Here is a 15,323-nt window from a genome sequence, read left to right as displayed (position 1 = left end):
TATATTCTCGGACTAATACCTTTGGTACGCACATGGACAACCTTTAACAAAAATGCGCGGGCGCAGTTAAAACAAATTATCAAATTGCGTATTTCGTTTTTACGGAATGGTTGTCAACCCGAAAATTATAGTAACACAATTAATTTGTAAATAGTACAATATTTTGTCTATTAAAGTGTCTGTAGTGTCCCCAGGAATGATAGAACGTTAATAAAATCGATTACTATTTTATGTATTTTAGAATTCTTCTGGCAAATTATTCATAATTTAAAACAGCTCAATTTTATAAATGTCAAATTCCCAAATCTTGTTTGTACAAACCGTCGTCTGCGTTGATTGATAGTAATATTTACTGTCAATCAACGCAGACGACGGTACAAACATTTGATTATTATCTAAGTAATCTCACATTTTTTTAATGAATTTATTAAGGCATTAAATAAAACATAAATTAAGCCATCAATCTTTATTCTCTATTCATAATTTCAGGAAACTTGTAACAAAAAGTAAAAAAATATTAAGCATAGAATTTCCAGAAAATTACTGTCCCCCGCGAAGACGTAAAACTAAGTGAAGAGTAGATTCTTTTTGGATATTGTAGTCTGAAAGTGTTCGGCCATCTTCCAACTGTTTTCCCGCAAAGATCAATCTCTGCTGGTCTGGAGGAATACCCTCCTTATCTTGGATTTTGGCCTTTACGTTTTCGATCGTATCTGATGGTTCAACTTCCAAAGTAATAGTCTTTCCTGTCAAAGTCTTCACGAAGATTTGCATACCTCCTCTAAGACGCAATACTAAATGTAAGGTTGACTCTTTTTGAATATTATAGTCCGACAAAGTGCGTCCATCTTCGAGTTGTTTGCCGGCAAAGATCAACCTTTGTTGATCTGGAGGAATGCCCTCTTTATCTTGAATCTTAGCTTTAACATTTTCAATAGTGTCTGAGGGTTCTACTTCTAAAGTGATAGTTTTCCCAGTCAAAGTCTTAACGAAAATTTGCATGCCACCTCGGAGACGCAATACTAAATGGAGTGTGGATTCTTTCTGGATGTTGTAGTCCGAGAGAGTGCGGCCATCTTCTAACTGTTTACCGGCAAAAATCAATCTTTGTTGGTCTGGAGGTATTCCCTCTTTGTCTTGAATTTTGGCTTTCACGTTTTCAATCGTGTCAGAAGGTTCGACTTCGAGGGTAATAGTTTTGCCGGTAAGAGTCTTGACAAAAATTTGCATACCACCTCGAAGACGCAACACCAAGTGGAGGGTAGATTCTTTTTGAATATTGTAGTCGGAAAGAGTACGTCCGTCTTCCAACTGTTTACCAGCAAAGATTAATCTTTGTTGATCTGGGGGAATTCCTTCTTTGTCCTGAATTTTTGCTTTTACATTTTCAATCGTGTCAGAAGGTTCGACTTCGAGGGTGATGGTTTTGCCGGTAAGAGTCTTGACAAAAATTTGCATACCGCCTCGGAGACGCAACACCAAGTGGAGGGTAGATTCTTTTTGAATGTTGTAGTCGGAAAGAGTACGTCCGTCTTCCAACTGTTTACCAGCAAAGATTAATCTTTGTTGATCTGGGGGAATTCCTTCTTTGTCCTGAATTTTTGCTTTTACATTTTCAATCGTGTCAGAAGGTTCAACTTCCAATGTGATAGTTTTTCCCGTCAAGGTTTTGACGAAAATCTGCATGCCACCTCGGAGACGCAGTACTAGATGGAGAGTAGATTCTTTTTGGATGTTGTAGTCGGATAAAGTGCGCCCATCTTCTAGTTGTTTGCCAGCAAAGATCAATCGCTGTTGGTCTGGAGGAATTCCTTCTTTGTCTTGAATTTTTGCTTTCACGTTTTCAATCGTGTCGGAAGGTTCAACTTCGAGGGTGATAGTTTTGCCCGTAAGAGTCTTGACGAAGATTTGCATTCCACCTCGAAGACGCAACACCAAGTGAAGAGTGGATTCCTTTTGAATATTGTAGTCAGAAAGGGTACGCCCGTCTTCCAACTGCTTTCCGGCAAAAATCAACCTTTGTTGGTCTGGGGGAATTCCTTCTTTATCTTGAATTTTTGCTTTCACGTTTTCAATAGTATCAGAAGGTTCTACTTCCAAAGTAATGGTTTTGCCAGTCAAGGTTTTGACAAAAATTTGCATGCCTCCTCTCAGACGCAGCACCAAATGAAGAGTAGATTCCTTCTGTATGTTGTAGTCTGAGAGTGTACGCCCATCTTCCAACTGTTTTCCAGCAAAAATTAATCTTTGTTGGTCTGGTGGAATACCTTCCTTATCTTGGATTTTCGCCTTTACGTTTTCGATGGTATCAGAAGGCTCAACTTCCAAAGTAATGGTTTTTCCAGTCAGGGTTTTGACGAAAATCTGCATACCTCCTCTCAAACGCAATACCAAGTGAAGTGTAGATTCTTTCTGGATGTTGTAATCAGAAAGGGTGCGTCCATCTTCAAGTTGTTTGCCGGCGAAGATCAAACGTTGTTGATCTGGGGGGATACCTTCCTTATCCTGAATCTTGGCCTTGACGTTCTCAATAGTATCAGAGGGTTCAACCTCCAAAGTGATGGTCTTGCCAGTGAGTGTTTTCACGAAGATTTGCATACCACCCCTCAATCTCAAAACCAAGTGGAGAGTAGATTCCTTCTGGATGTTATAGTCGGACAAGGTGCGTCCGTCTTCAAGTTGTTTGCCGGCGAAGATCAAACGTTGTTGATCTGGGGGGATACCTTCCTTATCCTGAATCTTGGCTTTGACGTTTTCGATTGTATCGGAGGGTTCAACTTCTAAAGTAATGGTTTTACCAGTTAAAGTCTTCACGAAGATCTGCATCTGAAATAAAAAAGAAACAATTAACTTTAATGGCAAAGCAAATTTACTGCTGCGCCATATTGGAATTCTTAGAACAAAGGATTACGCACAGAATAAACCGAAAAAACGAATTACTCACTGTGTGGTTTTATATTTGAAGATATCAACAAATTTACAAAATTAATTTTGTTAAAATTTAAACAAAAAAACACGTCACTAGGACGATGTTTTTTCAAACAAATGTTATTGCGTCATATAAAAGTTTTCACAAATTTGCAAGTTTCTACGCTACTTGTGATCAAATAATTATTAGTAAAATTAAAATACATACCTTTACGCCTCTGAAAACTCACAGTTTGAAGTAAATCGCTTTTGTATTTCACTGCTTTTGCTCAGACAATATGGAGAATTCAGCTGTGAAAGCGCTTTTATACGGACGTCTTCCCCCACTCTTATTTAATCTCGAACCCAAAGTACACTTTCTAGAAATTTCTAGTAAATGACCGTAAATCGTTTTTTTTAAAGAAAAATTTAAGAGCAAACGTTAGCCCATAATAGTTTACTGCCAATTCGCGAGATTACAATCCAAAATATGTTTCAGGAATTGAGAAAGTGATTTTTGATTAAACACAATTTTAGGGAATTTAGCCGAACGTTGTTGGTAACTTGTCAGCTGATTTTTGTCTACGTCGTCAGCTTTATTGATCAGCTGTTTTCTTTGTTTTGCAATTACCTACGCCCTTTTTTATTTTGCACATTTCGTCTTTATTTGTAATTTATTGCTTTTGAAAGATTTTTAATAATTCATATAAATACATCTTATAACTTTTAACTTCTTGAAAATAGCCATAATCTTCTAATTTTTAAAATAAATTTATTTGTTTACAAAGAATTATCTTTATCTATTCTAGACTGTTCACTATCATGTAAATACGACGACAATAATAAATGACAAAAAAGGGTAATAAAATAAAATAATTCATTACAACTTATTTATTCTCCATATTGTACTACATAAGGCACATGTGTCTATAAAATGGAAACAAATATCACATATAGAGGCAATTAGCGGCAAAATAAACCCCTAAAATATGAAAATAAATTTACAAAAATAATTCGCCATTTTACACTACACAGCATCCAAAAAATAAAACTACATCAATATCCTATATAAATTACCGTTCCAACTAAAATATTGCATCAGATTTTATTATACGCCATAATTTCATTTTATCTATCAACAATTAAGAATTATGATAGAAAGACGATACTTTAACAAAGCGTAATTTCTATTCCATATAAATCTTTTCATCTGTAATTTAAATCTAAGCAGTCAACAAAAATACATACATTAATGTACTAACCTAAAATATATAAATATTTGACAATTCGGCTTTAACATTTACTCAAATCGAAGTAGTTAAACTACAATAGTCTATGCGTAATAAATCTTATTGTTTAAAAACGGTAAGAACCGTTTTTGGTAAATATATTAACAATGGTGATTACCTAAAATTATTTACACGATTCGTTGTATAAACTAAGTCGTATAATTATAGCTTAATTCGTTTCACAAAGCTGCCTACATTGACCTAAAGATATCGAAAATAGACAAAATATAAATAAGATGCTTGTATGTTTGTTTATGTTCCCCTTAGATTAACTGAGATGACAACGATAGCTGTTTTTGATCATTGAGACAATCCAAAAAGTTTCAAGGCATTAAAAGACGTAGCTAGAGCAACATCTTCAGGTTTCTTGTTCATAAAGGCAGCAATCATCTCCACGATCGCTGGCAAAGAGCAGGGCTCGTTCCTTTGGAAGGTACAATATCGATGAAGGAAGGTTAATGATCTAAAGATAAACAAAAACATTTTATGAAATTGCGGTATTAAGCTTGTTTTGTTCATGTATCTCTTTGTTGGGACATATTTTAAAAACAAAATTGGCATCATTTTCAGGAAAAACGCTTTTCGGAAAACGTTGAACTAAGCTTGAAGTTCACACGTATGTAAAAATAGGCATTCTTGGAATCAAGGACGTGACGCATCAAAGTCAAATCTATTATTACACTTTTATATGACTAAAGTAAAACGTAAATCGGTGATATAAATTATCGCTGAATAGCTGTAGTAAACTTTGAACAACAAAATGTTTTTCTCATATTCTGGAAAAATCGACTACGAGTATTGTTAACTGAATTAAAATGCTTTGAATACAAAAATAATGTTAGGTGTTTTACGTAATTGCATGCATTAGTGATGTGTTTTCAAGGATTGCACAATTGTTGCAAGTTCAGTGGTCGGACTATGCGCAACCACAAAAATAAAAGTATTGATTAGTATTTAATTAAATGGAGTTAAAATTCTTTTGTAATTACAATAGAATGCTACAAAATAAATATGTAAAATTTATCAACTGTCATTAAGTTATGCATAGCATTAAAAATAAATGAAAAATAATTCATAAAATATATTTTAATCATTTTTTTTTGTTTTAAAGAATTTATTAAGTAAAATATGCACAAGTTCCTTTCTGAGAAAATATTGCCATGTTATTTAAAAAAAAGTGTTAAAACTCCTTACGAGCATGATTAAAAATTTTATTATTTGAAACAAAAGCCATCCCCTAAAATCACTAATAAGACGCATGTGAAACTCTTACATCAATCTTTTCCCACATTTTATCAGATAAGATAGATAAGCAAATAAATTATAGAGGTGGTCTCAAGATGACATTGAGATGACTCTCTGATTGCAAAAAACATTTTTTATATTATGTGATTTTTTTACATTGAAATTTTCAAATCTCAACGGTTTAAAGGCCTTTTGTCTATGTTAAAATACTTTTTCTTTTAAAGTTTTTGAAGGAAGTGTCTACTTCCTGATTCAAATACCTACTGTATTAGTGAGTAGTACAAATGGCTTCGATTTTCAAAACACAAACATGTATTAGGTATAGAAAAAGTAGAATTATAAATATTTAAGCTTATAAATTGCGTACTAGATAGTTGAATGGATTCTACTGGGTAATAAAAAATCTCTCGCAGTTGGCAACGTGTGAAAATTCAAATATATTTAATATCCATCGCTTATCTGTAAATGCGTTCAAAATAATTTTTGTGAATACTTAATTATTTTAACATTTGACTTTTATAAATAACACAAAAGTGAAAAAACTAAATGCCCTTTGCATTTGTATCAAAAAAAATTGTATAACAAATTAGTTTAATTTAGTAGTAATTATTCTTGTTTCTTCAGTGAAAAGGTGAAATTTAATTAAAATCCTGTCCTCATTATTAAGTGTTTCAGACGGTTTATTGTAGATATTTACTTAATTATATCCACTCATGACTAGTCATTTAGAAAAAAAAACAGAACTATATTACTTGATAACCTCCCGAGAAACCTGAAAAATAAACAGATAAAGTAAACACTGACCTTTCGGTTAGACCATCTTTGACATGAAGAGGTAGTTTTGAAGCTCGTGTATTGGGGTACATGAAAGGAGCATCTGTTTCCACTACAAGCCTGTCTAAGGGTATGGACCCATCTACCAGTAATTTGCGGACCCCAACATCAGATTTGTCTTTACATAAGTAGCCTGTAAAGCTCAGAATAACAAAAATAAACATGTTAAAAAATTCCACATTACCTGTTAGTCCTATGTAAAAGCCTCTTGAAAGATATGTCAGCGCTTGTTCAGCTGTTCCTGTGAAACAGTGCACCAGAACGGGAGGTAATTGACCCTTGTACTCATCTAAAATCTCTAATAAATCTTCATAAGCATCTCGTTCGTGCACAAATAACGGTTTATTAATTTCGATCGCTAATTCGATCTATAAAAGAAAAGTTAACTTTTGTCATTAAAGAAATTAAAAAATTACATGTTTTCGAAAAACTTGTCTTTGTTCACTTGGTTCCGAAAAATTTCGATTGTAGTCCAAGCCACATTCGCCTACAGCAACACATTCGGGATTTGAGGCGACTAGTTTCAATTCATTCCAAGATTCGTCAGTGTATGATTTAGCGTCATGGGGGTGTATTCCTAGACCAATTTAACATGATTCAATTAAAAAATTAAACACAAACCTGCAGTCGAATATAATGTGCCTGGATAGATTCGAGTCAATCTTAGCGCTTCTTTACTTGACTTTACAGAGGTTCCTGTGACCATAATTTTTTGGACACCTAAATTTAGAAACGCAAGTGTTAACAAAATTAAAAATAATGTGAGGCACAAACCTGAGTCGCGTGCCCTTTGAATGACGGATTCCAGGTCCCTGCTGTACTTTTTATTGGTTAAATTTGCGCCAACATCAACCAGAATATAATTTTCGTAACATTGTTCCATTGTTTTCTTGTTTGCCGAATTTTGATTTTCTTCTTTAGTTGCCATGTTCTTGAAACGGTTTAATTTTACACAAAAATAATAATAAAGTCGTTCAAAATGACTGCAGAAACAAATATAACCCCATTAGTCATGTGTCATTGTGACAGAAATAAAAAGTAAACAGCTGTTGAATAAACTAGTGACTTTCCTTTACTCATGTTGGTGAAGTGTGCCCCCACCTAAATGTTCTATTTTAAATTACAGCGGGAAGACGAAAAGTTATTTCATCATGAACATACTTTTATTAATTTAATAAACTTACATTTAACATACAAACAAAGTGAGTTTGTGATATAACTACAAACAATAAGTAAAATAAACTACAAATATTTATATTTTTATACACAATAGCTCTTTAATCCATAAAATGTATTGATTAAAAAAAAACAACTGTAAAAAAACTTAATAAAACATTCTTATTTTGACATTTAGAGATGACTGAAGATTCCACTTTTTATCTTCACTAATTATTACAAACTACTAAATTGTACTGACAAAAATATGCGGACGGTTTCACCGCATTAAGAAGAGTCAAAGTTTTCAAATCTCGTTCCTTCTTTAGTCTGCCTAACTACATTAAACATTAAGTGTTAAAGTAAAAACGAAACGAGTTTCAATTACCATCAGCTCAACTTCTGCTAGTGGTAAGATCCAATTTTTTGTTTCTTTGGCCTTCTGGGTTGAACAGACCCTTCTAAATCTGAAGTATCTGATTCGGTTTCATTGTAATTTGAATCTTTACCGTCGGAAGATTCCACCCCAAAAGAGCCTGTACTTTTGGCTTTTTCCAAGGTACGAACTGTAACTGCAACTATTAAAAAAATATTTCGAACACGCTTAAAAAAATATATTACTCTGAGCTTCCAGAAGACTGTTTTGTCTTTTGAGATCTTCAATATCTTGCTGATGGGAATGGTTCTTTTTCCTCATGAATACTATATATTCTGCAGCTTTCTTCAAGATTTGTGCTCGACTAGCCTAAAAGAGAAAATACAATTGCCACGATATCTGCTTTGGAGGTTAGCGTTCAGCAAAGGTGAAAAATCGGACAGACGTACCACTTTTTCGCCGTTGAGAGCAGGAACAGAGTCTCGCAAACTGCTAAAACTGTCTTTTATGTGGTCACGGCGTTTCCTTTCCAGCGCGTTGTGGTGGGCCCGCTTCTCAGCCTAAACATTATAGAACCCAATTAGTACCAAACCAGTATAACATTATAATTCACAAACTTGTGAGAAAAATTAAATCTGTTGACCACGTTTTACTTAAGACTCCACACATTAAGTAATTCAACCAAGACATGCTTCATATATATTTTATTTAAGTAATGTATGGAATAACTTCAGAGTTATAAAGCCAATGGAATAAAATAACAAAGGTATTCTAGATTTGCAAAATTGCGTGGAAAGGACGATTTGCGTTGCGGAAAAACATTAACCAAACCCAAAAAGTTCGAGTTGTAGGTAATAACAAAAAAGAATTTTTAAGTTGAAAAATTGGAGTGTCTTAATTAGAAAGTAACAAATTCGTCCCTGAACTAGTGGCCAATTAATTTACCTGTGAGTAATACTGACTTCCAGTGGATTGTCTGCTGGGGGTTGGTTGGCGGGAATCCGAATCATCACCTTCCTGAAATAGGGGGTACATAATGAATCAATGTTAATATTGATCCATGTGGTGTTTTGTGTATAAACAACACTACTCACATCGCTTTCGACGTCAATATCCCGATCGTCATCGCTCATTGTAATAAGTACAGAGTCTGGAGGTGAAAACGGTTTTTTCAGGTGCAAAACACAACCATCTACTTGTACTTTTCCCAAAATGTCACAACACGAGCAAACTAGACGTGAATCACACAATGTGCGTGACCTGTCATACTTGGCCAACTAGAACCACTCGAAAGTGCAGTTTCCCGGACGATTCTTTGTCACAAAACTCCTTTTTCCAGGGAAATTTCCACAAAACTCAGGGCAAAACTAACAAATACTGAACAATATTGACGATCTTGGGGCAAATTTTCCAAAAACGGGTGATTTAGCTGGAAAATTTGATCATTTATTGTACCCTATTTTGCACAGACTCTAGTTGAAGAATAAACGACAAACGTCAATTACCGACCGAGTCGTACAACTTGTTGGTTACACGTGTGTTCTCCTTTTAGCGCACGTGATTTAGCCCAGGCGCAAACCAAATGAAGGGCGTAGGATAAATTCAACACGGAAATAAAAATAATAAATTTATTCATAACCGAAACCAAATACAGTTCAATAAACTACAATAAAAAATAAAATAAATTTGAGCAGTTAGCTAAAAAAAATTGTTCATATCTAGCTGAATTGTCTTAAATAAATTATAACATGGTTAATAACAGTCTAAAAAAATAATATTTATTGTTATAAAATTTGATTTGGAAATTTGTATTAATAACATTCAATTCAGTTTGTCTTATCTATTCACTAATAACAATAAAAATGCATTCTTTGTTATTATGTGTACTGAAGATTTGGACACAATACGAAATCACAAGACAAACAGTAAAAACAATTATTGGGTTAATAAAAGGCACTTGGGTGGTGAATAATATTGCAATGTCAGTACTGTTCACGACTACTATACTAGTGATTAAACGGAGAAAGTGATTGACCAAAGGAAACATGTAATAAATTTTTGCAAACTTTACATAACAGTGTACAATAAAATGGTTACGTAATAGATAAAATTGTATTATTTTTAGAAGCGTTATGTACAAATAAATTACAATAATACCAACATTGCCAAGATATCACATAGTCAGCAAAGTTACATACTAAACAATTTTCCACAATATATGGCAAGACAAAATCCACAACAATCCAAACCACGTGACGTTATAATTCGTTAATATGTAACGATGCGTTTAGGATGCTATTAGTACAGACAACAGAATGTCATCACGCCTGTTTCTTGCCGTTGGTTGTAATATTAGTTGCATTTAGGACAGTTCTTTCAGCTACTTCGGCAGCCATTTGCTGCATACCGTTCTCGACGTAAGTTTGTACGACGGGTTTCATAGACTGAAAAAATACAAATATTATAATTCACAAAAACCAAATCTTCCAAATCGTTAGTCAAATCCATGCAATTATCTAGAATTGATTAGTACATACGTTTTCTTTCTTTTCTCTTTCTAAAATAGGCATGCTATAAAAAGAAGACACTTTTAGTTATAGCATAACAATTGTATAACTAAAATAACAAAAAACTAATAATTTGTGAGACTTACAAAAGAAATACCTGGAATTTTGAAGAAATGTGCACACATTACAAAAATTCACAAAATTTAACTTAAAAATTTTTGAGCGTTCCACGCATTATCCAAAATAAAATGTATTTTATAATAATAAATAACTGGTTTATTATCTACGATTGTGACGTTAAAATAATACAAAACCTGGTCTCGCATTGTATTAAAATCAATAAAACGAATAGTAGCAGTAATCACAACCGCTAAGAGAATAAATAAACTTACATTTTCCCATATTAAGTTAGCCATTTCGTCGATATGTAAGCCGATTTCTCGAAACTCTCCACTATACCTGATGGAAAAAAAATTAAGACAAAAAAAAACACTACCAGTGTAAGTCAAACCTGACGTAAGCCCACATGGCCAAAGTGAGAAACGAAACAGCCATTATTGTATTAAAAACATTTGCGATTGTGTATGCACCCAACAGCGCAAAGAGTCCGGACGAGACGTAACAAAACACGGCTAAAGCGAAAAATACGGCAGGAGTTCTCGCAGCTTTAAATATATTTTTACTTTCATTATGTGCTTTGAACTGAGCGAAAGTTTCCTCCAAATCCTAAAATTATTCTAAATTAAATCCCACGTCTCATTAAAAATGTATTCTTTACTTTTTCAAGCTGTTCTTTGTACTTTTCACTAAATTCATCCCCTCCCATTTTCCTTTTACTTTGAAACTGGTGAATCGCCTTATCTTTGACTTTGCGATGTTCAGATTCCATCGTAGCCGTATTCAAGTAAGGTTTGTTCCCTCCACAAATTTCTTCCATTAAAGTAACGTAGGTATCTTTTGCATCGGCAACAGCAGATAAATTGTTGGCTTCCGCAGTAGCCTGTTCAAATTATGTGGTTAACATAAATTACAGTCATTTTAAAACAATACATACAACAAGCATAGACTTTGGTTCTGGCAACTCATTTCCCTTGTAAATAGCCATGTATGACTTGAAATATTGAATTAAATCCCTGGCTTTAACTTTCTGGCCGTTGATCCTCTTTAAAACCAAGTTTTCCGGGGCCAGAAGCATTGGCACCAAGATTTTCAGGTTTTCCTTGAATTCTGGATCAATTTCTGAAATGCCAAAATCGATGTAAATTATAAAGCACATTCTGAATATTAATGACGACCATAAGAAACATCAATCTTTTAATGGCTTTATTTACAGTGGTGTTTATCAATATATCTAACTATGTAAAAAATATGACCTAAGGTTTGATTGAAAATAATAACGAAACAAATTTGTTTGCCATGGCAGATTTGTATGCCAATTTTGATTTTGCCTTACCTCCTAGTCTGCCATCAAATGTGGGACTTGTAGCTACCTTAATGCCAGGATGAGGCATTAAAAAGCATGCAATTTCAGTAAATAGTGACTTAATGTGTTTCCTGAGAGATTCAAGCTCTGGATGTGAATTTTCATTAACTTCCAACCTCTTTTTAAGTATTTGTTGACCACCAACAGCCCCATAAGGAGCCTCATAAGGAAACCGCCAATCTCTCACAAGAAACTGTAGTCTTTGGAATGGTGTTTTTCCTGAGTCTGCTAAAGCTAATCGCCCATATTCTGTAAATAGCTACTCCAAAAATAAACAATGAGACTGTTACTTGTCCAATATTGATATACCTGCAAATGTTGCAAATCATCTTCCTGGATATTACTTGATAGATTATAGATTTGAACTGAGCTTAGCATTGTACTTAATGCAAAAATTGTGGCACATTCACGAACAGTGCTTTTACTATCCCAAGTTCCTTGTGTGTCCAAAAGAACTACAGCAACCTAAAATTAAAGGACCTTGAGTTAAACAGAGTAACATTGAGACGGTTTCAAACCTTTTCTCCTGTGAGCAATTCAGTTAGAAAAACGTCAGACCACATGAGGATCCCAGTGGTGTCCCTTTCTGACCCCCCTTTCCATGAGAAACCTTCCAAGGGGGCATCATCGCTCCCCAACCACTCTGATGTGTTTTGTTTAAGTACATACTGCAATATTACGTTCTCAAAAATATTGCTTTCCTGAGACACAGTTTACCTTTGAATTCAAGTACCTCAAGAAGAAATCAAGCAGGAATGATTTACCATGGCGGAAAGCTCCTGCTACAGAAATGACAACGACGTACCTGTCCTTGACCTCATCCCTTAAGAGTACCTTTCTCAAAGCCTCTTCGTCCAAAGAGAAGGTGTGATCATTGTTGGCGAGAACGACTGGGACAGCATGTGGCTTCATATTTACTGGAGGAGGATCAATAACATCTAAAACGAAAAATTTTCACATTGAAATTCACCACCAAAACCGAATGAAAGGGACGTAATAATAGAGCAAAGGTTTATTACTATCAATTGTTTCATTAACAAAATGACGTCAGGTGTCTTGATTTTTGCTCTCTAATGCGATTTTTGACAGCTGCCACAGAGCGCCCTTGAAAACAAAGTTCAAAAAAGCCCCAAACTGAGAAAATTCGTAAATGTAGATAAATAGTGGTGAGTTTCGCGTAAATTTCGGAATTTTATGCAATTTCATTGTGTCGCAGATGGATCATGACGATGGAATCACAGTTATACGAACCCAGTGATAGGCATAGGGCTTAATCCAAGTGCTTATTTGATGTTCTAGTTTCGTTCTATTTGTGGATTCAATTAAATTAATGCTTTAAATACCTTCTACAGAAGATCCTCGTTTCTGTTCGTGTTTACGTTGCCTTATGTCAGACATGTTGAACGTGTAGTGCCATCTCGTTTGATCGTATGTCGGGCTTTGTTGTCAAATAAAGAGCGCGCTTTTTAAATTCAATTAGGGGGACTTGTATGTAATTCAATCATTTTAATTAAAATTAATCTCACAATTTTTATCAATAACGCAATTACAAAGCCATTTGTGCAATTACTAACGTTTTTTGTAATACATTATGTACCATTATTGTTAATGAGTAATTAATCACGTAATTTTTTGTGTAACGAAATATTTCAATATTAGTTGGATAAAAGCTGTAAAAATGTACATTTTTTATCTTTCTTACATGTAATTCTTTTCTATAGTAGCAAGAGTGTCTGATAGACGACATTCAATTTCCTGCCATCACATCATAATTTCCTTTTTCAGGTAAAGCAAAAGTGGTAAACAAACATGAAAATGCGGATTTTTATATTTAGGAGATGTTATTCCTGTTTTTCTTTATTTATAGTTATTTATTAATTAAACAATCATGTTTGTTTTATTATAATTTAGTAAAATCTCAGATTTTCGCTCACACAAATAGAATTTTTAGAATATGTGTTTTTTTAACATGTGCGTTATTTTTTTTATACTTAGTTCTTTGTTTTCGTTAGGTACCTAAGCAAAAATCTACAAATTTAATATATGTAGAATTAGATAAAATATAAATCACAACAATTTTATTTATACAACTATCAAAGTTATTTGATCTACAGGGCGATTCAGATAAGATAATGAGCCTGACGATCTGGCGATGCAACCCAAAAAACAGATTTCATTTACGTTTTGATCTAATTTTAATTACAATTTGCATTTGCAATCTAAGTTATCTTATGTTGCTCTGATAGTGCTTTGACATGCAATTTATGATTTTTAAAAAAACTGTTTGCCTACCTTTAATGTTTCATTGTTTCATACATTTTGTATTGGGTTTACACTGAAAAGACTTCTCTAATTTCTCTATCATTCCGCGAGAACTGAATGGCACTAATAATCGTTCTCTGCACTAATGTCAGAGTGACACCAAGATGATAACTTGGATTCAACTTGCAAATCCTAATTGAAATTGGATCAAAGGGGTAAATGAAATTTGTTTTTTGGGTTGCATCGCCAGATCGTCAGGCTCATTATCTTATCTGAATCGCCCTGTATATTCTATACATTATGTAATGAGAGGAATAATGAATTCAGTACTTTAAATGGAGTGAGTACTCGTGTTTTTTCCTGTATATCCTTTGTTAGCTTAGTTTTTTTATTACTTTGTTTTACCAATTTTATGCGTGTGTCATGAATATTCCTAGGTACTTTATAAAAGTATAACAACACTGATAACTTTTATAACATTCCATCTATTTACATAAGTATACAAGATATATAGAGTACCTACCTTGTTTTAGAATAATGATTGTTTATTTATTAAACTCTACAAGTGACAAACGATTTTATAATTATAATAGATTTTTTAAATGTTATTTTTAAATATCATATAGAAAATCTAAGAGATGCTATATTTTTTGTTTGTTAATTTCTGGTAAATATAAGGTACAATAGTATGACATTAGCAATTTTATGCGTGATTTATTACAGAACTGAAACTGTTTTTCTCGAAGTAAAAATTGAGTGCAAATGACGTATAGTAGCAAATAATTTGAATAATTAGAGTAACAAAAAAAGAGCGTCAATTTTCCCCATCATTAGACGGCGATCAATGAACAATGAGAAAATATCCATAAGAATAAAATCCAGCAAACATCATTAAGAAACATATATTCTTTTCTTTTTTTTTTATTTATCTATTTTGCGTTTGCTGTTTTATAAAAGCAAAGTTACACTGATTTTGTCAACTTTTTACACAATACTTGTGGACCTATGTATTTCAGAAACTATTGCAGTTTAAGCTATTTTTGAAGCGATTTTGGTATCATGAGTTTTAACTGTTAAATGTAATAATAAATACAATTTAAAAAATACTCAATAAAAAATTGTACAAAAAACAAATGTTACAACCTCTCACCACTGTGATATTCGTGCATTAATAATTGTAACACTCACTACTGCGTAGCTCGTGCCACAAACTACTTGTATCGCAATGAAAGGAGTTGTTGGAACACTTGTCTTTTAATATACTA

At 33.4% G+C, this 15,323-nt stretch overlaps 4 protein-coding genes across 10 annotated transcripts; all 4 read right to left on the bottom strand.

Annotated features, from left to right (window-relative positions):
* Positions 1-451: 451 nt before the first annotated feature.
* LOC123011101 (polyubiquitin-C) lies at positions 452-3,289 on the bottom strand. 3 transcript variants are annotated; one of them, XM_044408391.1, is made up of 3 exons: positions 3,137-3,289; positions 1,236-2,826; positions 452-1,007 (listed from the first exon to the last, which is right to left on the bottom strand). In XM_044408391.1, exons 2-3 carry the CDS (start codon positions 2,824-2,826, stop codon positions 541-543), a joined length of 2,058 nt encoding a protein of 685 aa, XP_044264326.1. In that variant the 5' UTR covers positions 3,137-3,289; the 3' UTR covers positions 452-540. The 3 variants fall into 3 exon arrangements, with proteins under 3 accessions (XP_044264326.1, XP_044264324.1, XP_044264325.1); XM_044408389.1 differs by having other exon boundaries at positions 452-2,826; XM_044408390.1 differs by lacking the exon at positions 3,137-3,289 and adding an exon at positions 2,945-3,086 and having other exon boundaries at positions 452-2,826.
* Positions 3,290-3,783: 494 nt separating this feature from the next.
* LOC123010652 (3'-5' ssDNA/RNA exonuclease TatD) lies at positions 3,784-7,319 on the bottom strand. Its single transcript, XM_044407721.1, has 6 exons — positions 7,050-7,319; positions 6,897-6,995; positions 6,692-6,852; positions 6,460-6,643; positions 6,246-6,408; positions 3,784-4,659 (listed from the first exon to the last, which is right to left on the bottom strand). Exons 1-6 carry the CDS (start codon positions 7,201-7,203, stop codon positions 4,497-4,499), a joined length of 924 nt encoding a protein of 307 aa, XP_044263656.1. The 5' UTR covers positions 7,204-7,319; the 3' UTR covers positions 3,784-4,496.
* Positions 7,320-7,424: 105 nt separating this feature from the next.
* On the bottom strand, positions 7,425-9,328 carry LOC123010887 (protein max). Of its 4 annotated transcripts, XM_044408057.1 has the most exons (6): positions 8,901-9,328; positions 8,752-8,823; positions 8,256-8,366; positions 8,052-8,175; positions 7,819-8,008; positions 7,425-7,768 (listed from the first exon to the last, which is right to left on the bottom strand). In XM_044408057.1, the coding sequence occupies exons 1-5, from the start codon at positions 8,937-8,939 to the stop codon at positions 7,836-7,838; spliced, it is 519 nt and encodes a 172-aa protein (XP_044263992.1). In that variant the 5' UTR covers positions 8,940-9,328; the 3' UTR covers positions 7,425-7,768; positions 7,819-7,835. The 4 variants fall into 4 exon arrangements, with proteins under 4 accessions (XP_044263992.1, XP_044263993.1, XP_044263995.1 ...); XM_044408058.1 differs by having other exon boundaries at positions 7,425-8,008; positions 8,259-8,366; XM_044408060.1 differs by having other exon boundaries at positions 7,425-7,996; positions 8,259-8,366; positions 8,901-9,327.
* A 508-nt stretch (positions 9,329-9,836) lies between these two features.
* On the bottom strand, positions 9,837-13,219 carry LOC123010714 (atlastin). Of its 2 annotated transcripts, none has more exons than XM_044407794.1 (10): positions 13,140-13,219; positions 12,514-12,734; positions 12,315-12,464; positions 12,106-12,261; positions 11,767-12,055; positions 11,368-11,552; positions 11,092-11,313; positions 10,825-11,039; positions 10,706-10,772; positions 9,837-10,250 (listed from the first exon to the last, which is right to left on the bottom strand). In XM_044407794.1, the coding sequence occupies exons 1-10, from the start codon at positions 13,192-13,194 to the stop codon at positions 10,128-10,130; spliced, it is 1,683 nt and encodes a 560-aa protein (XP_044263729.1). In that variant the 5' UTR covers positions 13,195-13,219; the 3' UTR covers positions 9,837-10,127. The 2 variants fall into 2 exon arrangements, with proteins under 2 accessions (XP_044263729.1, XP_044263731.1); XM_044407796.1 differs by having other exon boundaries at positions 13,048-13,169.
* Positions 13,220-15,323: the final 2,104 nt, after the last annotated feature.

Source organism: Tribolium madens, unplaced genomic scaffold (assembly GCF_015345945.1).
Source record: "Tribolium madens isolate multiple individuals breed KSU strain unplaced genomic scaffold, Tmad_KSU_1.1 Scaffold_91;HRSCAF=231;Tcas5.2_LG7, whole genome shotgun sequence".
In the NCBI taxonomy this organism is placed as follows: Eukaryota; Metazoa; Arthropoda; class Insecta; order Coleoptera; family Tenebrionidae; genus Tribolium; species Tribolium madens.
The sequence above is the reverse complement of the archived record's forward strand: the minus strand, read 5'-3'. Positions and strand labels throughout refer to the sequence as shown.